General features: G+C 38.9%; 1 protein-coding gene across 2 annotated transcripts in view; it reads right to left on the bottom strand.

Annotated features, from left to right (window-relative positions):
* The window catches only part of LOC144967677 (uncharacterized), a 63,210-nt gene extending 42,624 nt beyond the window's left edge, over window positions 1-20,586 (bottom strand). Inside the window, exons 1-6 of one of the 2 annotated variants that reach the window (XM_078905206.1) lie at window positions 20,430-20,586; window positions 17,686-17,817; window positions 10,843-13,111; window positions 2,626-3,405; window positions 1,329-1,479; window positions 181-329 (exon numbers count right to left, since the gene is read on the bottom strand). In XM_078905206.1, coding sequence (XP_078761332.1) covers window positions 181-329; window positions 1,329-1,479; window positions 2,626-3,405; window positions 10,843-13,111; window positions 17,686-17,778 — 3,442 coding nt within the window. In that variant the 5' untranslated portion in view covers window positions 17,779-17,817; window positions 20,430-20,586. Of the gene's footprint in view, window positions 1-180; window positions 330-1,328; window positions 1,480-2,625; window positions 3,406-10,842; window positions 13,112-17,685; window positions 17,818-20,287; window positions 20,358-20,429 lie in introns of those variants that run through there. The other variant, XM_078905205.1, reaches the window with a different exon arrangement.
* Window positions 20,587-22,309: the final 1,723 nt, after the last annotated feature.

The raw sequence follows: 22,309 nt of genomic DNA, 5'->3' as shown, positions 1-22,309 counted from the left end.
AACAACGTTGTCGGGGAATGTGAGGTGAGAATAAATAAATAATTCGGTCCAAGAAGCTTTCGAGCACTCTACACGGTTCCAGCTATCTTCCCTCAATTATATATATATATATGTGTGTGTGTGTGTGTGTGTGTGTGTGTAAGTGTGTGTGTGTGTGTGTGGGTGGGTGACAACACTTACGTTTTGGGGGAAGACTGATTTTATTGCATATCCTTTCTTCACTGTAAGTTTTGGCATCAATGATGGTCTGTAGAACAAGATTATAACCAATGCCAGGAGAAATGTGATCAAGCCGTAGAGTATGACAGTCAAAGTACTGGACAGGAAGGCTGGGGAAGTATTGGATGTTTTACAGTATTTATATCAAATCAGATGCACAGATGAACCAATTAGGTTGGCTAAATCATGATGAAAGGACAACAAAAGAACAAAACGGTTTGAAGGATAAAATTACTATATAGATATACCAGTAGATCACGACTAATAAATTATAATATAAAATGCATCCCTTTAATAAGAATAGTAATATTTGTTTCTTAAACCTCAAAATAGTCTATTTCCTGGTTCGAATAATTTCTACTTTTAACTAATTTTCTATATTATCTTAAAGAAAAATAAGTGAGCTTTTGTGTAGCGCAATGTCCACTAAACATGCTCAAAGCTTTTTACAAGGGGTCCCAAGCCAACAGCAACACTTGAGCAAGACATCACGCCTTTTAGGCAATATTACAATATTTTCCGAACAGACAACGCTGTTAACGGCCAGGTACTCATTTTACACCTGACTCAGGTTGAGATAACGTGAATAGAGAGCCTTTTACAAGGATTCAACAATGCGCTGCTCAAAGCGGGACTCAAACCTTGAACTTTCCGATCCGATGGCCATTGATAACACCAGACTGAGGACTTGGGTCACATAAAACATGTGGCTATGTGGTGGTCTAGCACGACACTCGCTTCGGATCGGAAGGACCTGGGTTCGAGCCTCGCCCGGCCCATAGTTGAGTCCTTGGAAAAGAATCTTTACTCACATTCTCTCACCGTACTCAAATGAAAAATGAGTACCTGACAACCGCTTTGTCTATGTCGATAAATATTGCTTTATCGCCTAACAAGCGCCATGTCTTGTTCTACATTTTACGTGTTGCTGTTGGTCAGGGACCCTTTGTAAATCGCTTTGAGCACGCTTGGAGGATATAAATGGTCAAGTTTTTGTTTTGTATTTTGTTTTGTTTTTGTGTGTGTCTTTTGTTTCTGGTTGTTGTCTGAATGATGATGTCTTGGCAATGTTTAGAGTAAGACAGATACAATTATAGACCTTTCATTACCTGACACCAATGTTGACGCCTTCTTCATTGAGTCGGGACACCTTGGCTGAGCACTTGTCATATTTGCCCTCGGGTTTTGTCTTCAGATCAACCTCCACAGCTCCATTGTCGGACTCCTTAGGGACCAAACATTCTCCGGGCTGAGCCGGATCTGAGATATATCAGGATATGGTTAGATTGCATTTTTTTAAATGAGCTTTTAGATAGCGCAATATCCACTAAACGTGCTCAAGGCGTTTTACAAGGGGACGCTGGTCAACAGCAACACTTAACATGCAGGACGAGACAAGGCGCCTGTTAGGTGATATTACATTTTTTTCGGACAGAGACAACGCTTCCAGGTACTCATTTTACACCTGAGTACGGTGAGAGAATGTGTGTAAATAGCCTTTTCCAAGGACTCAACTATGCGCCTAGCGAGGCTCGAACCCAGGACCTTCAGATCCGAAGGCGATGTCATACCACTAGACGACATAGCAGCACTATTGTATTCTTAGAGATTCGTAACCAATAATAAGATTTAGAATTTTCTTATCTATAATTTTGTAAGCCCATCTTTTCAAGTGCTATCGCTGTTGTACGTTTCAAAAACTTAAAGGGCGGTTTGGGTCTTTTGAAAAAACAATTAATTACTTATATTGGGGCGTTTTAATCATTCTGTATCGTCATTATAGGTTAAAAACAATATTTTTGGTGAAAAACATAAATTATCTGAGTTGATAACTTTTTGCGACCTGGCATAAAAAAATAACAATCTTGTGGTAAACGTTCCATAAAAACTATTGAAGGAATGTCTTCTATATTCTTCCCTCTTATCAACATTATAGCATAGTGTGTCACCATAGATTTTACATGCTCGGCTTATGGAATTTTTATTACAATATTACAAATTTGAGAATCAAACTGTTATGACAAAATAAAAAATTGATGTAAAAAATTTATAACTTGGATTATAATTCAAAACATATACAAAAATGTCTTTATGGTGACATACTATATTATCTCTGTGAAAACCGTGGAAATTTCGCAGACAATTTAATTGAATAGATTCTGCGAAACGTTTGACACAGTATCCCATACCCTTAAAAATAGCATATTGAGAAGATAGCAAAATAGCTTTCCGTTTTTCACACGTTACTAACTTCCTGTACCCTTTTCGACTGTGTTTTTCGTACCTTTATAGTCTATTTTAAGAAGTTGGACCAATAATATTATTAAAATATCGTTTTCCACCAAAATCTCAAAATCAATTTTTTTGAGGATTTTCCTAATTTAGAAAATAAATGAGATGGTTTACCTGTTCTTGCAAAAACTGTTGGATACCCACGTTTCCATACATCTCCATTTTCACAAGGTATCACCTGATATACAGTGATCTTGTACAACGTTCCGGGTATCAGCTTGGATATTTTCTTCTGATTTCCGTAGATTTGGTCCTCCTTGCCGTTTGCATTGGCCTTGGTCGAATCTTGATGACGTCGATTCACGACCGATGACTCTATAACACCGGACGCATCTAGGTCAAGTCTACCTTTGCTTCCCTCTGATGTTAGTAGGTTCGCGACCAGTTGTGGAGATCTTCTAATTCTCATTCTTTCCCGAATACCCGTTCTAAATCCGTGACTTTTGGAATATGACATTGCATCTGATATATCACCACTGCTGTCATCCTTCTTATTTTTCTCGTGTTTGTCTTGTCTATCGGGATTTTTAGACTTTACTGGCCTGATATATTTAAACCTGTCGATGTCAATTTGGTTATCGTCCATTGGGAATCGCCCAACAGCATCTTTTTCATCCTCACTTTTCGTTCCAAGGATCCCCGATTTGAGTTCGTGGGGATTTCTGATAATGATCCCTGGAGGAGTCTTTTCGTCTTTGGGATCTATTTTAGGATTATTCTTGCCTTGGCCAGCATTGGTCTGGCCAACACTTTCAGCATTATTTGATTGAGTCACAAAGCTTACAGTGTAGTACCGATTTGTGCCAGATGGGATTGAAATATTACGCCAAATTAGGGTCAAAGACGATGTGCTGCGGGCAGATATTGTCGGTGTGTCAAAGGGAGGATCTTGGTCTGAAAGGATAAAAGCAAAATGCATCATAGAAATCAGCAAAAATTTGTTTTTGTTTTGTTTTTGTTTTGTTTTTGATTTTGTTTTGTTTTTGTTTTGTTTTTGTTTTTGATTTTGTTTTGTTTTTGCTTTGTTTTTGCTTTGTTTTTGTTTTGTTTTGTGTTTTGTTTTTGTTTTGTGTTTGTGGTTTCTTTTGTTTATTTGTTTTGTAGGGTTTTATTCAGTTCAAATTTAGTAAAATATAATAATTCTGATCCTTAGTAGGCCATCCACTCCCTACATTTAGTCCCGATAGCTCAATTGATAGAGCACTCGCTTCACACGCTAAAGGACCGTGATCAGAGCCCACTGTCTTACCCAGCAGTGATTGAGTCATTTAGGCATTGCGAAAAACTTTCTGTTATGGCCAAGTAGTGTCCTATCCAAAGGACAACCTGCGTGATAAACACCGTCTCCAAGGGCTTAATAGCTCTGAGGGACTTCACAACTATAAGGATGTTCTTCTCAAGGAACAATTTCCCTGTTTTATTATAGACTTTGGGCTTTTCAATGCTTGATTGAGACCAGGCCATATATTGATATAACCTTATTATCAAATTCACTCTCTGTATCAGTAGGCGTCCTTTAAGTAACAATAATATATGTAACCTTCTTCAGCCAGGTACTCATTTATGAGTGATTATAGATAGATTGTTTAACATATTCTTGGTAATTGAGTCGTGTGATGAAAAGCTGTCCCACAAGTTTGATTTTGAAGGTCTCCAAATTAACGGCTTTTAAGAGAGAGAGAGAGAGAGAGAGAGAGAGAGAGAGAGGGAGAGGGAGAAGGAGAGAGAGAGAGAGAGAGAGAGAGAGAGAGAGAGAGAGAGAGAGAGAGAGAGAGATGGAGAAGGAAGAACGGAAATGTCTGTTGAATTCAGTCTTTATGATGCAGTTCCTCATTGCTTAAATTATTTGTTAAAGCAAGTGTAATATAATGACAAATTGCCATATCTATGGACAATATAGACCTATTTATTATTATTATTATTATTATTATTATTATTATTATTATTATTATTATTATTATTATTATTATTATTATTGTTATGCATCAACCGCAGTGCATAAAATGATTGACAGGGAAGACAATACAGTGCAGTCCTGATAATTCGAATTGGGTGGGAAAAGCAAATGACTTCTATTTATCAGAATTCGATTTGTCTCCAAACAAGGGAAATAGACTGCTTGAGTAGAAAGCCAAGTTGTACAACAAAGAAAGAAAGACTACACATTGTTGTACCCTTGTTGTACACGTATGCTTTGGCCCTGGCCAAGCCGTGTCCTGGCCCTTACACTTACAAGCTACACAATAGCACAGAGTAGTAGTTGACACTGCATGCCGTGTAGGCCCTCTACTTCTAGATCTAGATCCATCGATCAATAAAGAAAGACAGCACAGAAGAGAAAGAGAAACGCGTGGAGTGGGGTGTGGCCTATGATTGTTCGTGCCGTGTATTGGTCAGTTTGTGGTTATCACTGTGTGTTAGATCTATTTATAACCAACCCCCTTTGTTAGCCAGCGGCCAGCAGACCACAAGTTAGTCTTAGTGATAAGAGCGCGAGAAGGAGAGAGGGATGACGCGAGACAGTTGGTCAATTTGGAAAAAGAAGAGAGAGGGCGGTTGGGACGGAGAGGGAACAACACGCCATTACATGCCTCAGGGGTCTAGTTATTATTATTATTAGTCAGCTTAGTCATTAAAACGCGTGGAAGGGTGGATACGGAGAACAGGCAGTTCGTTATGACCTTCCAGAGTATTTTTTTTAGTGATGGGCAAGCACTTGCACTTCGAATAAAGAGAATAACGACTGTTCGAATTCGAATTAACCATGAATATTTTATATAGAAAAAGAAAGAAAATAATTCATTACATCGTATTTTCTTCGATTTAAAAGAAATTCGGTTAATCAGATTTCGAATTATCTGGACTGGACTGTACTTGGTTGCCAATCATCAAGTTGATTTATTCAATTTCTTTAAATTATATATCACAGATTTAGTAAGATTAAACATGCAGTATAGAAATATACATAAACAAGAATATACGTTATGTAATATAACGTTAATGTACAAGTGTAGTTAACTAATGATACGAATATAATGTATTCTTAAAATGTATTCAACTGTGACATTATTAATAAGCAATTAAATGTAATTCAGTGTATTATTCAAGGAAGTATAATATTAGCTATTGCAAAGGGCAATAACTCAAGGATACTGAAGGCTTAACCATCAAAATATTAACATAGACACACATAATGTGTGCTTAAAACACTATTTCAAAGTTAATTTGAAATTCTATGTTACACATCCAGAAGATCGCCGTTGCGATTAACATTTAAAAGTCCGTACGAGCAATACTATTTCAAATGTCCGGTGATCACATACACTATATCAAGTCCATTTGACAGTCCATGCACTGGAATAATCTGTTACAAGATCGTGAGTCTCGTTGTCACAATTATAATATAATCACCATGTTAACTACTGTGGCGAGTGCGCAGTTGGTCGACGTCTTCTCAAAGCAGGACCATCCGGCACGATTTTCACATCGAACATTCGGTTTCCAATAACTGATGCTACAATCGCTGGCACCCACTTGTCCCAACGCCCCCTCTGAAAAGACAGGGCATAGCACTGGCTGTTCACTGTGAACTTAGTTTTCCTAGACGAGCGAAGATTTACACGGCTGTGAGGCAGGAGCACATCTACCTTCGCCCGTATCTGTCGACCAATCAGAAGTTCGCTTGGGCTATAGCCACTGCACAGGGGAGTTCTCCGGTACTGGATCAAGAACTCGTGTAAGGCCTCACTGGTACTGAGGCTGGACTTCCTCAGCGACTTTTTAAATGACTGCACCAGTCTCTCAGCTGCACCGTCGGTCTCTGCATGATACGGGGCTCCCTGTAGGTGTTGAATACCCCGACTCTCATAGAAACTGGCAAACTCAGCTGACGAGAAGCACTGCGCATTATCAGTGACGATGGTATGCGGGTATCCAAAATGCGCAAAATCCTCGTCCAGGTTTTGAATTGTCGCCTTCGTGGTGATGGATGTCATCTGGTGGACAGACGGATATTTGGAGTATGCATCCACCATCATGAGCCAGTTGTGTCCTTTGGAATTCACGGTTTGTCGGGCATAATCGTACTGCCCGAGGACGGTGACAAAGGTCGGGCCGCATTCCATTTGACCCTTGTCATTGTTTTTACTCGTTGATGTTGACTTCTCTTCCGACAGGCAGACTTTATGTGGCCCTTAATGCCGCAGTGTTGACAGAGGGCTTCCTTAAATCGACAGGCATCACTTGAGTGGTTCCCGAGGCACCGGTAGCATCGGGTTTTCTGGTTCCCGTTCTCCGTTGATTTTGATTGGCGGTTGATCTTTGGAGACGGTTTGTTATTCGCCGTGGGCAGTTTACGAGCCGGATTACGATTGGGCTGGAACTTAAACTTAAACACATCGGCATTTGATGTGCCGACCGTCTCTCTGGCAACTCTTCCAACCTCCTCCACTTCTGCGGCGATCTGAATGGCTCGATCGAACGTCAGCTTGTCGTCCTATACTTTAAACAAGGCTTTGATGGTAGCCTCGCTCTTGATCGAGCAAACGAATCGAGTCCTCATTGCCTCGTCCAACGGGTCCTTGATCAAGGCAAAATCACACGTAGCTGCCTCTTGCCGAATTCTGGCAGCTAACTCGTGGACAGTCTCTCCTGGCTTCCTTTCTGTTCGAGTCCAGAATTTGTAACGCTCCCGAACAACGAATCTTTTGGGGTTGAAATGGTCAACCATGTGCTGCTGGATCTCGTCCATTGATAACTCGTTGACGTCCTTGGGAGGAACGCTCTGTGAAGTCAGGTTTGCCTGCAGTTTGAAAATGGCACACGATTGATTGGTGAGAAAAATCTCCGCAATCCTGTCCGATGGAATGGAGTTGGCCTTTACGAACGTCTGGAAACGTGACCAATAGTCCGTCCACAGCTCTGTGTTTGAATCAAACACGCAGAACCCGGTGTTGGTCACTGACGACTTGGGTCGTTCCATCATCAAGGCCATTAACGTTTCCATCTGTTGACGCTGCATCTCCATCTGTTGTTGTTGTTGGGCCATCCGATCACGCAATAGCCCAATCAGCTCCTCGTTGGTCCATGCTGCTCGTGTAGTCATGACGATACGTCCGAAGCAGCCAATGAACGATCAGCAGGCCGATACGTAGCAGCAAATACACGTCCGACTCCGCTGGTAATCCTTGCTGTCTGACACAGCAAGACAAATAGGTCAACCGTTTGACCTCCTCGCACGTCCGACACGGCAAGGCAGGCTCGTCCTGATGAAAACGTCCAAAGCGGCCAATGAACGGTCAGCAGGCTGATACGTCCGACTCCGCTAGTTGGTTTTCCGTGCTGTCCGATACAGCAAAACAAGTAGGCCAACCTTTTGACCCAGTTCCTCCTCGCACGTCCGACACGGCAAGGCAGGCTTGTCCTGATGAAAACGTCCAAAACAGCCAATGGACGGTCAGCAGGCCGATACGTCCGACTCCGCTGGTTAGTTTTCCGTGCTGTCCGATACAGCAAGAAGTAAGTCAGCCGTCCGACACGGCAGGTACTCCTCGCACGTCTGTCATGACAGGCAATCACGTCCTGATGATTCTTCCACGTCTGTCACGACATGCTTCTTCCAAAGCAGCCAATGGACGGTCTTCCCTCTCAGCTGTACATACACGTCCCACTCCGCTGTTCGATACAGCAAGATAAGTAGGTCACGGCAGGTCCTCCTCGCACGTTGACAAGGCAGAGCAGTCACGTCCTCTCCCTCGCTCGTCTGGCACGGCAAGGCAGGCATGTCCATCTCGCTCGTCTGGCACGGCAATGCAGGCAGGTCCCCCTCGCTCGTCTGGCACGGCAAGGCAGGCAGGTCCCCCTCGCTCGTCTGGCACGGCAAGGCAAGGCAGGCAGGTCCCCCTCGCTCGTCTGGCACGGCACGGCAAGGCAGGCAGGTCCCCCTCGCTCGTCTGGCACGGCACGGCACGCAAGGCAGGCAGGTTCCCCTCGCTCGTCTGGCACGGCACGGCAAGGCAGGCAGGTCCCCCTCGCTCGTCTGGCACGGCAAGGTAGGGCACGGTAGGGCAGACAGTCCCCTTCACAAGTTCTTCCTTCGTCCGGAGGCAGGCCAAGGCTCGTCCTTCTTCGTCCGGAGGAAGACCAGGGCAAGGCTCGTCCTTCTTCGTCCGGAGGCAGGGCAGACAATACGGTTGCCAATCATCAAGTTGATTTATTTAATTTCTTTAAATCATATATCACAGATTTAGTAAGATTAAACATGCAGTATAGAAATATACATAAACAAGAATATACGTTATGTAATATAACGTTAATGTACAAGTGTAGTTAACTAATGATACGAATATAATGTATTCTTAAAATGTATTCAATTGTGACATTATTAATAAGTAATTAAATGTAATTCGGTGTATTATTCAAGGAAGTATAATATTAGTTATTGCAAAGGGCAATAACTCAATAATAACAATACACCATAACAATTATTATTATTATTATTATTATTATTATTATTATTATTATTATTATTATTATTATTATTATTATTATTATCATCATCATCATCATCATCATCAATCTTTATATGTGACCCACCGTTTCAAAACGGTATTATGTCAATTTAATTCATAGCCAAAAATATAAACCTTGGGATTGTTTTCTCTTCGTTATCGTATAATACATAGTCAAAAGGTCAAAGTTTGTATTAAATTCTTTTTTTCATTTTAGTTCTAAAATCACATTTAGGAGTCCGATTTATCCCTACATAATAGCGTATGGAGACGGTCGGTCACATATTATAATGAATCCGTCTAATGACAAAACACGTTTCTCAGTCTTGGCTAACAAACATTTTACTTCATATTTGACCGGTCGTCTCGTACCGGTATTATGCCGGGGGGTCATTTGGATACTGAGGGTGTCTGTACAACTTAGGGGGAAGCGTGACTTTGCTGTACGGTCTTTGCTTCGTACCTGAAAAGTACCGAGTTCGATCACCCGCCGTTGCTCTGTGTGGCCTTGAGCAAGTCACCTCGCCCATAGAATAGTCCCTAGAGACAAATTTCCCCTATGGGATGAATAAAGGGAATTTTATCTATTTTTATTTATTAAAGCCTTGTCTTATGGAGGAGAATTATTGCAATTATTTTACAACACATTCGTGCGGCTATGTGGCCAGTGGTATGACACTCGCTTTCGGATCGGAAGGTCCTGGATTCGAGCCACGCGCTCGGCGCATAGTTGAGTCCTTGGAAGAGAGAGAATATATCGATCTATGGTGAGGTGTGACGTTCAATGCCTGCTACCTGACACCTCCATAGAAAGTGTAATAGCAATCTATTTTCAATCCAGTGGCCACGCTGGAACAACCAGGAGAAAACTGTAGAACACTCATTGGAACAACCGGGAGAAAACTGTAGAACACTCATTGGAACAACCATGTAGATAACTGTGGAACACTCATTGGAACAACCGGAAGAAAACTATAGAACACTCATTGGAACAACCATGGAGATAACTGAACTTGTAAAACACTTATTGGAACAACCAGGGACATCTGAACATGTTAAGCACTTATTGGAATAACCATGGAGAAAACGAACCTTATAAAACACATATTGGAAGAACCATGGAGAAAACTGAAAGTGTAAAACACTTATTGGAACAACTAGAGAAATACTGAATTTTCTCCTACTACGTTGTTTCATCCATCCGTTGGTTTTTTAATTGAATCTTTCGAAATAATTGATGAAATAATTCGTTCAAAGAAACTGTCGAGCATTCTACGTGATTCCAGCCAATTCCCCTCAATAATATTTAATATAAATAGATAATTCAACTGACGTATTTTTGAGTGCACACATGAACATAATAGACTTTATTTTAAAATCAATATAGATGTTGTGTTTAAGTTGTGTCAGTGCAATCAATTGCCACGTTCTTTACTTATAATGGTAGCCCTCTTAGGAATACGATGTATTAGAAGACCAAAATCATAACTCAATAAATTGTAAAGATATGTATATCTTTCATTTTATATCTATTAAGAAGATCTATGGGGTAAAATAAATTACGCACTTCCGCACGGCCTCGTTAAATGCCGTCGCCTAGGCATTCCACGGAGGAATATTAGATTGTCTGTCAACTGAAATCAATTTGTTGTCCATAGTGAGTTATTGGGGGTTAATAATCTGGCCCAAGGGAAAAAAAAACAAAATGTATGAAAGGGTTCGAACCCGGGATTTATCGAGTCTCAATGCAAATGCATTATCCATTCGGCCACATCGCTTCCGCATAAATGAAAGGAAAACAAAATAGGGAATGAAAACTTACATTTGATGCAATTGCCATTATTAGAGTACCATCCACACTCGCAAACACAGATATTCCTGGAAGTAGAGCAAACAGCATGGGTGTCAGTGGCTGTACATGGGTCAGTTCGAATCCGGTTACGTGTCGTCACGTGACATTTACCTCCGAGGGCTGGTGTGGTGGTGGTAGGGGTTGTAGTAGTGGTGGTAGGGGTGGTGGTAGGGATGGTGGTAGTTGTGGTAGAGGTGGTGGTAGTGGTGGTAGGGGTTGTGGTAGTGGTGATAGGGGTGGTGGTAGTGGTGGTAGGGGTGGTGGTAGTGGTTGTAGTTGTGGTAGGGGTGGTGGGAGTGGGGGTAGGGGTGGTGGTAGTGGTAGTAGGGGTTGTGGTAGTGGTGGTAGGGGTGGTGGTAGTGGTGGTAGGGGTGGCGTTAGTGGTGGTAGGGGCTGTGATAGTGGTGGTAGGGGTTTTGGTGGTGGTGGTTGGAGTTGTGCTGGTAGTGGTGGTAGGGGTCGTAGGGGTGGTGGTAGTGGTGGTAGGCGTGGTGGTAGTGATAGTAGAGGTGGTGGTAGTGGTGGTAGGGGTTGTGGTGGTAGTGGTTGGAGTTGTGCTGGTAGTGGTGGTAGGGGTCGTAGGGGTGGTGGTAGTGGTGGTAGGGGTGGTGGTAGTGGTGGTAGGGGTGGTGGTAGTGATGGTAGGGGTGGTGGTAGTGGTGGTAGGGGTCGTAGGGGTGTTGGTAGTGGTGATAGGCATTGTGCTAGTGATAGTAGTAGGTATGGTGGGAGGTGTTGTAGCGGTTGTGGTAGTAGATGTTGTTGTTGTGGGGGTTGTGGTAGTGTTTTCTGTTATGGTTGGTGGTGTTGTGGGTGTGCTGGAGGGAGTTATGGATTTGTTTAGTGTTGTTCTTTTGGAGGGGACTGTGCTGGTGGTTGCCGTTTTATTTGATGTTGTTACCGTGGAGTGGATTGTGTTTGTCACAGGCGTTGTCAATGTTAAGTTGGGAAATGTGCTGGTGACGACGGATGTATTGAGTTCTGTGATGGATTTGGGGGATAGAACGTTTGTGGGTGTTGTGGTTTTGGTTGGCGCTGTCGTTGTTGCCGATGGTGTGGAAGTGGTATGTGATGTTGTGGTAATGTGTGTTTTGGCGGTGGTAGGAGGTATTGTGTTTGTGGCTGTTGTCAAGGTTTCGGGCGATGTGTCGGTAGCGTGTATTGTTGTGGTGATTGTCTCGTTAGTGGTTGCACGTTTTGTGTCGTTTGCTTTTTTTATGGTTTTAGGAGATATATCGACGGGATGTGTTGCGGTGGGGATTGTTATGTTAGTGGTCTTAGTTATTGTGTTTGTTTTGGCTGTTGTCATGCTTTCTGGTGATGTATCGGTTGTGAGTGCTGTGTTGCTTGTAGTTGTTTTCATAGTTTCAGGTGATGTGTTTGTTTCTGTGGTGATTGTCATGTTTATAGTTCTGGATGTTGTGTTGGTTGTGGGTGTTGCGCTAGTGGTGTGAACTGACATTTTTACAATTGGTGATGCTTTTGAATCTTTTGCTGGCGATGGTGATGATTTGTTATAATAGTCAGTTGTGTTTGTAACACCATTTATCACATCCGATGTTGAGCTGGGCGCACTTGTCACGGGAGATTTAATCACTGTACCATTGGATCCATCGCTCATGTGATCATTATTGCTGATAGTCGTGGGTACAAATTCAGTTGTTGATTGCGTGGTATGAAAATCATCTGCTGTAGTTTTAAAATTCCCCTGAAGTAAAGACGTGTCGTCTATAATTGTGATAGAAGGCGGCGTGTTTTTTGCCAGCGTAACGGATTGGTTCGGATCTGTTTTGTCTTTGATCTCTTTGTCGTCAAGAACTATCGATGCGCTTGGTATGGTTGTGTTTTCCTTGGAATTCTTTAAAGCTGTGTGCGTTTCCATTGTGGAGCGGGACATTCTAAAAGTGACCTTTTTCCTGGGGTTCGAAGTCGGTGTATCTGTAGTATTATTCGTTAATTCGACGGCAGCTGGGTTAACAGGGGGAATGTTGTAGGATGTTTTGTTTCGAGTTTCCAAAAGTGATGACCTAGAGTCTTGGAGTTCCGTTTCGTCTGATGCCATGTCGGACACAGAGTCGGTAGACGTCATGGACAGGAGGTCAAGGCTGTGACCGTGATGCAATAAAAGCGAGTTCCCCGCATCAGACTTAGCTCTACGCTTATCATTGGATTGGATTGCGTTGATTGTTTGATCGCCATTGGATGGAAATGTGTTGAAATCTTTTGGAGACGCCGTACCCTGAGCAAATATAGAAGTAAATAGAAAAACAATGAGTAAACTCTTTCAAGTCCAATTTAAAGACTGAACTGTTTAAAATCGCCTTTATTTATTTTAGTTTAACGTTATGCTAATTAAGCTTTCTTGTTGTTGTTCTTCTTCTTCTTCTTCTTCTTCTTCCTCTTCTCCTTCTCCTTCTCCTTCTCCTTCTCCCTCTCCCTCTCCCTCTCCCTCTTCCCCTTCTCCTTCTCCTTCTCCTTCTCCTCCTCCTCCTCCTCCTCCTCCTCCTCCTTCTCCTTCTCCTTCTTCTTCTTCTTCTTCTTCTTCTTCTTCTTCTTCTTCTTCTTCTTCTTCTTCTTCTTCTTCTTCTTCTTCTTCTTCTTCTTCTTCTTCTCGCTGCCTCCATTTGGTTCAGTCTTCTAGTAAATGGACGGACGTTGATTGGCAGGTTTAAAAGAATCCGTAGACTTGGTTAAACATTAATAATGAAATGAAAGCTTCAGTTAGATTTACAATGGCAGATGATGTGGACGTTTCGGGTTTCCCTTTTGTCAACAAAACACGATGGAAGAAGCAATGATAATTAACGTGAGATGTGAGAATGGCTCGAACAACGCCATCTTGTAAACTCTCACTCTCCTTTCATTCATCGTGGTTTGTTGACAAAGGGAAAACCCAAAATGTCCACATCAACTGTCTTCGCAAACTAAATTGTTAAACTAATGTGTTAATTATTAATTTATTTATTTATTTATTTATATATTTAATTATTTATTTATGTGTCCTTCAAGACTTATGGTTTGACGTATACTGCTGTCACCCCCCCCCCCCAACCACTGTTCCCTTTCCATCGCTGAAACTGGATCTATTATTTAAGTTAGACTGAAGTTGACGTCATTCGGGTCTTCGTTATTGTTTTTTACCATCCATGTTTATACGTGTGTATATAAATATATACGTGTGTATTTGTGTGTGTGTGAGTAATATCTATTTACAGTGTGTATATGGATGTGTGTGTGTGTGTGTGTGTGTGTGTGTGTAATGGGATGCGTGCGAGCTTTTGTTGGTATGTCCGAATCTGCAGTGTTTAATGTCTTCTACTGATGGTCAATATGAAGCGCTTCGAAGCTTCGGCATAAGCTCTATATAAATGTACATTTATTATTATTATTATTATTATTATTATTATTATTATTATTATTATTATTATTATTATTATTATTATTATTATTATTATTATTATTATTATGAGTAATTCTATATTAACCAGGCCTTAAACGTTCAAGGTTACACATAGTTTTGTGTGTTGGTCCGTTATACTTCCGGATGGTACTATCAAAACGAGCGAATACGAAACTAACCCGTCCTAGTTTAGCTCTGGTTGTATCAGGGACCCCTGTGTCAACTTTAACCTTTAGCCTTCTGGCGTGGGAAGTTATCGTGTAGAATGTTTAATTTACTTCCTTGACGTGCCGTCGTCATCAAAATTAAAATTTAGAAATTTAGTTACTCTCCCCTTTATCAACCTGTGTAAAATCCTCACTTTCGGTTTGATGAAACAAGCAATCGTTCGTTCTGATTTCTTTTGTACATCACATAATTTTAAGAAAAATATTTTGTGAATGCTATAAAACTGGCATCTGACTGGCGGCTGTCGTATTTCCCTAATCACATATCATAATAGCATTATGTCGTTTAAGACTTATTATCTTTTTAGAATCTTGAATGCTATGTGTAACTTCCAACATTCATTGTTGATTTGACAATTTTCGTAGATATCATACTGTTTCTCTAAACCAAAAAGAATCGTATTTTATTCCAGCCCTCCCATTGGAAAACCCTATCATTTCTTAGTAAACACGTTATCGTTAGATAATGCTTTGAACGCGTTGAATAACGAAATTATTCAACAATTGCAGAATATTTTCGCACATTTTATTGGTGTGAAATAATGTGTAAAAGACAGCTGATTGGAAATTATAAATAATCTTTTGATGCGCATGAATACAAATCCAACGTTTTTAGTTTTGGGTCAAATTGTCATTCAAGCAGAAGGAGAAAGCTATAAGTCATGGAATTACGGTGAATAGAAGTACTAATACCATACCATTTGGTTACAAAATATCTATTAATCTTACCTAGAGGGGTGGAATAAACGTATTCTTTCATTTCTTTGTATTTATTAAACTCGTTATATTTGTATCATGCAATAACACATACACGCAACCTCTTTGTGTTATTGTACACGATAAAAATAACTCGTTTAATTAATACAATTCAATGAAATAATCGTATATTATAGCGACCCAAGTTCTATCCTATTTGAACAACACGCTGACGATAACACGATTTGATAACGTCCTGTAATCATCTTTACTTTTTAGAATTATCGCTTATTTATCATCTCTATACTTATTCCAATTTTTTTTCGCACTCTAGAAAGACAATCATTATAAGAATTGGCCTTCAAATAGTGATTGATCTAAATGGCTTTCTTCTTAGTTAAAAACTCTCACACCTGGGACCTTTTAAACCGATCGATTTTTGAAGGACGAGTTTTCTGGCCAAATTTTTTATGCCTGGCTTTCAAGAATATGACAGTTAATTGGTTACAGGTTACAAATTTAATGGGAAGCGGTTACCTTGTAACGTGTGGTGATACAGCTGAAAATATTTTTCTGGCAAGAGACCAAAATCGATTTACCAAAAATAATTATGTAATAACTTGTTACGTTTTTCTCACTGTTAAGCGTTTAAAGGCCTTGACCACGAGATGACAGGCATATAAATGCCATTTATTATTAGTATTATTATTATTATTATTATTATTATTATTATTATTATTATTATTATTATTATTATTAATTATTATTATTATTTTTTATTTTTTATTTATTTTTTATTTATATAATTATAATTTTTATTATTATTATTATTATTATTATTAAAATTATTTTATTATATTATTATTTAGTATATATTTTATTATTTTTATTATATATTTTTTTTTTTTTTATTATTAATATTATTATATATATTTTTTTTTTTATTTATTCATTATTATATTATAATATATATATATTTTATTTATTATTATTATTATTATTATTTTAAATATTTTATTTTATTATATATTATATTATAATATATAATTTTTTTATATATATTTTATTATATTTATTATATATTATATAGAATTTATATAGTAAGTAGTAGTAGTATATAGTAGTAGTTATTAGTTGTATAGTATTAGTTATTAGTAGTAGTATTAGTTAGTTAGTAGTAGTATTAAAAGTAACTGAGTTTTATTTAGAATTTATCCCTTAATGTGCTCAATTTTTTACAATAGGTGCCTGTACCAATCAGCTAACGTAACATTTAGAACTAGACTACGCTGTAGGTGATATTACATTATTTTTTTCGAAGAGACATGACAGTTAACGCAGGTATCATTTTTAAACCTGAGTACGGTGAGAGATGAGAGTAAATGCCTTTACCAAAGTTCAACTATGCGCCGAGCGAGTTCGAACCAGGACCTTGATCCGAGATATCATACATAAGACACATAGCCACTAGTAGTAGTAGTAGTAGTAGTAGTAGTAGTAGTAGTAGTAGTAGTAGAAGTAGTAGTAGTAGTAGTAGTAGTAGTAGTAGTAGTAGTAGTAGTAGTAGTAGTAGTAGTTTTTGTTGTTGTCGTAGTTATACGCGTAGTATAATTAAAATTGATAAGTGCCAGTTCGTAATTGAATTTATTTCCCCGCAAAAATCTTGGGTTCTCCATATTAATTTTTAAAAATGTGTATAGATGGTATGAAATTGACGTCACTCAGCTCTTTGTTGCAGTTTTTAGCCAGCCCTTTTTTATGAGTAGTACTTACTAAATTATATCCATCTGACTATAAACGTTCAAGTTATAGATAGTATGCAGATGACGTCACTCAGGCTTTTGTTATTGTTTTTGCCATCCGCGTTTGTGAGTTGTTCTCACTAAACTGTATTAACCAGACTATAAAAGTTCATGGTTACACAGAGTTTGTGTGTTGGTCCGTTATACTTCCGGATGGCAATGTTGTGAACTCCTTGGCCAAGCGCATTCTATCTATAGATTTTTCGAAGCTGACCTCACTCAGTATTTTGTTATTGTTTTTTGCCATCCACATTTATATGTAATTCTCACTAAACTGTATCAACCAGACTATAAACCTTCATAGTTACACATAGTGTTTTGTGTGTTGGTCTTTTATACTTCCGGATGGCAATGTTGTGAGCTTCTTAGCCAAGTATAGATAGTATGCAGATGACGTCACTCAGGCCTTTGTTATTGTTTTTGCCATCCGCGTTTGTGAGTTGTTTTCACTAAACTGTATTAACCAGACTATAAACGTTCATGGTTACACAGAGTTTGTGTGTTGGTCCGTTATACTTCCGGATGGCAATGTTGTGAACTCCTTGGCCGAGCGCATTCTATCTATTCAAAAGCGGTGAGGACCCTACCGTTGACTCATACACATAAGACACCATCAATTATCAACACAGTATAATATAATATTATCATTATCAACACACCTTATTATACAGTGAACGTACCGACTTACCTTATCAGACAGGGCCTGACACGATGACTTTATCTGTGCTGCATACGTCATTAACGCGCTGACAAGAATGACACACTTAATTACACACCACATTTTTACTTCAACATAGGTACCGGTCCGTTCAGATCACAGCTAAAGAAAGAAAAAAAAACACAACAAAATATTGCCATTTTAATTCTTATGAAATATAACCCGTCGCTTCGATAGGGTATGAAATCTGATTGAACCATATGCCTGAAATTGGTTTAGTGTGCGGCTGCTTGGCGCATAGTTGAGTCCTTGGAAAAGGAACCTCTCGCCGTATTCATGTGTAAAATGTACCTGGCCGTTAACAATCTTGCCTCTTCGGAAAAAAACATTGCAATATCGCCCCCAACAGGCGTCATATTGTCTTGTTCAATATGTAACGCGTTGCTGTTGGTCAGGGACCCTTTGTAAAGCGCTTTGAGCACGTTTAGTGAATATTGGGCTATAATAAAGTTCAAGCCTTTTAAAAATAGACTTGACAAATTCTGGAAGAAGCAAGAAATGCTCTATAACTACAGACAAGAAATCAACACTGGTTATAGAATATATTATGAGGACCTGGCTTGGTAAAAAAAAAAGGAGTGCAGCAAAGAGAATCTATTAGAACCATGCTGGAAATGATCATTAAGTATTTATTTTTAAACTTCAGGAATGAGAGACATCCAACGTTTGTCGTCACTTTGCCAGTTTATTATTTTCTTCTTCTTATATATACATACACACTAAACATAGGCATATGGATATTGACCTTATAGTTAATGGCCAAAAAAAAAAAATGAAATTAGGGAAAAAAAAGTAAAAAGAGATGCGATAATTTAAGACATATATTTGAATAAATAAATATGAATAAAAAGTTATCAATAAAACATAAAATGAATATATTATTGCATATAAAAAATTCATAAATAAGTAAATACTAAACAAAATAACTAAATAAAAAATAACTTCAATCAATTTATTTATTTATTGATATTTAAATATTGCTACTCAAGCTTGTCAGAAAGGTGATTTATAGCCAAAGTGTCCAGACATGTAGCATGTAACGGCCTCATAGCCGCACAAATAAATTGTTTTTGAAACACGTTTCATCATGATTATACACTCCATCACGTGTTGTCCATATATGATAAAATCTGTGTCCCAAAGTCTAGGTTATCTCAGTCTACTTTAAATCAGTGTGTTTCAACAGGGTACTATTGTACACCCCAGTCTGTACCAACATTGTAAAAGGGTCTACCATTGGCATGTGTGTTAGTGTGTTGGAGTAGTCAACATAAGTAGTCCTTTAGAGCCATGAGGCCCATGGAGCCGGAATTAATCCTGGTTTGTATTGTGTGAAACGGACAATAGTCTAATGCAAAGTACTTTTCGCCAGATCTAACAGACTCAGCTACTCAATAGCTGGGTGGACAGGGGGGGGGGGGGCAGAAAAAAATCTAGTTGTACCCGGATTCAATCTCGGTCCCTTTCTGTACCAACTGAGCTATTGGGACAGAGGAGTGTGCAATATACCGACCTAAAGCATTGTAGCCACTCTAGGAAAGCTACACTATGGCAAAAAAAATTTAAACCCGCGAGTTTTGCCATTTACATCGATCGATATTTGAAGGATGAGTTTTCTGGTTAAATTTTTTAATACGTTTTTTCTCCAGAGTACGGCAATTAGCTGGTCAGGATCAATACTATTTGAGTGTATACATGCGACTGTGGTGTGTACAAGATTTAAAGTAAAAGATGACAGTGTGTCAGTGTGTACGGTTTTACAAACGGTTGACGAGCTTTGCTTTAACGCTGTTTCGGGCAATTGGCATCGAGGAAGTAATTTAGAAAATATTGAATTGGAAATCATATAAATCTGGGGTTTTATATTCAATAGAACATGCATACCATAATTCAAAACTACTACCACCACCGCCACCTCTACTACTACTACTACCACTACTACTACTACTACTACTACTACTACTACAACTACTACTACTACTACCACCACTACTACTACTACTACTACTACTACTACTACTACTACTACTACTACTACTACTACTTCTACTACTACTACTATACTAAGAACATGTGACCATAAGACTTAATACGTCAATATGCCATAATAATCAAAATACTTAAATTGTAATTCATGGGTTGAGTTTGTGTTTTATTGGGGACGATAATTGTAACCAAAAACTAATATCCAATCTGAATCCGTGTTAACCCTATATTAATTTATGCCTTTCTCTTCACCAAACATTATAATATCGTCTGGAGGCTTGTGAGCCACATACAACATCGACATCTTTTAGTTTTAAAGAATCTATAGCATTTATATAGCGCAATATCCACTAAAGGTGATCAAAGAACTTTACATAGGTCCATAGCCAACTGTAACACTTAACATGTATGACGTGGCATGACGCCGGTAAGGCGATATTAATTTTATTTTTCTGACAGAGACAACGTTGTTACATTATTTTACACATGAGTACGGTGAGATAATATTAATAACGAGCTTTTTCCAAGGACTCAAGTATTCTACTATGCTCAGAGCAAGACTCGAAACCGAAGGCGGATGCCATACCTCAGGACGACAAATTGTTTATTCAAATAAAATGTTATGTAACTTCTTGGTTAGGCACGTATTAACATCTCATCTATTTTATGAGTCGAGGTAAACACTGTTGAAAAACTCCATAGAATAAATCATGTTTCATTTTTCTCACCAAAGTAAAAACGTTATAAATCTCCTTTGGAAAACAACAAATTAGAAATGACCATTTCCTCAAGCAATCAATGGGCCATCAGCAGCTTTACACAATGCATCGTTTACTTATTATGCCCCTCTATATATTACTAATTTCAATTTACGCTTTCAATAATAAACTTCCCTATTATGTCGTCCTCTGACAAAATGCCTTAACAAATTTAGGAAAATATAATTTATTTTCCTCTTAAAATCACTAGATTGTCACGATCGCCAAAATGTCAAAAGTTAGTTCTAAAAACCTGTGTCAAGTTTAATATTTTGAATTTTTGGACAAATTTTAGGTCATCCCTAAATCTTTAAAGTTTGAAATAAATGATAAAATATTATTAATTTTTTTAAAGCGTTTTGTAAGCAATGGTAGGATGTTGATAAGTCTAGCTATACTAACGTTGTTATAGCGTGTTATCAAGTTGGTACATCAAATGATGACAAGTGTTTTCCTATCAGCCAATCAGTCAGAAACAAGACAGATACCAGTTGTATATATTTGTATACAGATAGAGAGATAAAGCGCGAAGAGCATGGTATTTACTGTGGATAAAAAGTATTTTTTAACATTAAAATTAAAGTAAGTAAATTTTTTCTTGAAGGTATTGTGGGTGGTAAAAGAGGGAGAGGGAGACCAAGAAGATCACAAGACATCAGCGAATGGATGAATAAGCCAGTGACTGAATGTGGAAGGATGGCCCAGGACAGAAGCTTGTTTTGTTTGGCAGTTGTGGAGGCCACGTCCAGGAGGGATAAGCCATGATAATGATGATGATGATGATGATGATGATGATGATGATGATGATGATGATGATGATGATGATGATACAGTATTAGAAGGCCTTCAGTACTGTGAGGCCCGTGGAGACGGAGTTTATCCCATTTTCTATAGCGGAAACGGACAATAGCAATTGCTTTGAATAGGACAATAATAGTCGTTCGCAAAGTGCTTTCCGTCAAATCTAATACACCCAGATACCCAATCACTTCTGATTTGACAAAGGGGTCAGAACATTTTTTTTCTTTTTAATCGATGTATTTTTTATTAGTAGTATGTGCATTGTTTTAGCAGGTTTGAAATGCAATACCCTCAAAGTGTGGAGTGATCCTCGACAATATTGGAGGTTTCCACAAGACGAAGAAGAAGAAGAAAAAATTTTCGACCTCACCTGGGATCGTATTCAATCCTTTTGCTTGTGAAGCGAGTGCTCTACGAACTAAGTTATCGGGACCTCAGGCAGTTTTAGAATTCAATCTTTAATTCATTTTTTCATTTTCCACTTTCACATTTAACACGGGCAGTCAATTTGGCCCACCGCTTCAAAACGGCATTAAATCGGGGGTGATTTTTATTCCAACATTGGATTATTACAGTTTTTAAAAATGAAACTTGGCCTGTTTTATTGACTAGGTCATTGCTGTTCTCCGGAAAGACAGTCTACTTCCAAATTTGGCCAGAATTCTCATTCTCCAAATATCCATCGATGTAAAAGACCCTCATCCTGGCAAAAATCTTGAGAGGTCCCAGGTTTGAGAGTATTTTCCAAGAGGAGGGTCATTAAATGGGTCCATATTTGAAGATCGAATTTTCTGTCAAATTTTGAAATACGTGTTTTTCCAGAGTAGGGCAGTTCATTAGTGAAAGACAATAGGAGAAGAGGTGGCTGCCAAAACATGCTAAATCACAGCCAGATAGAAACTAAGATTTTTAAAACTTGAAATTTTTTACAGCTAAATATCGACTGAACGTGCTCAAAGCGCATTATAAAGGGTCCCTAGTCAACAGAAGTAACATGCAGAACGAGACGTGACGTCTGTTAGGCGATATTACAGTTCTTTTCAGACAGA

The sequence above is a fragment of the Berghia stephanieae genome, chromosome 3 (assembly GCF_034508935.2).
Source record: "Berghia stephanieae isolate SIO BIC M18660-M18661 chromosome 3, UCSD_Bste_1.3, whole genome shotgun sequence".
Taxonomy (NCBI): domain Eukaryota; kingdom Metazoa; phylum Mollusca; class Gastropoda; order Nudibranchia; family Aeolidiidae; genus Berghia; species Berghia stephanieae.
The sequence above is the reverse complement of the archived record's forward strand: the minus strand, read 5'-3'. Positions and strand labels throughout refer to the sequence as shown.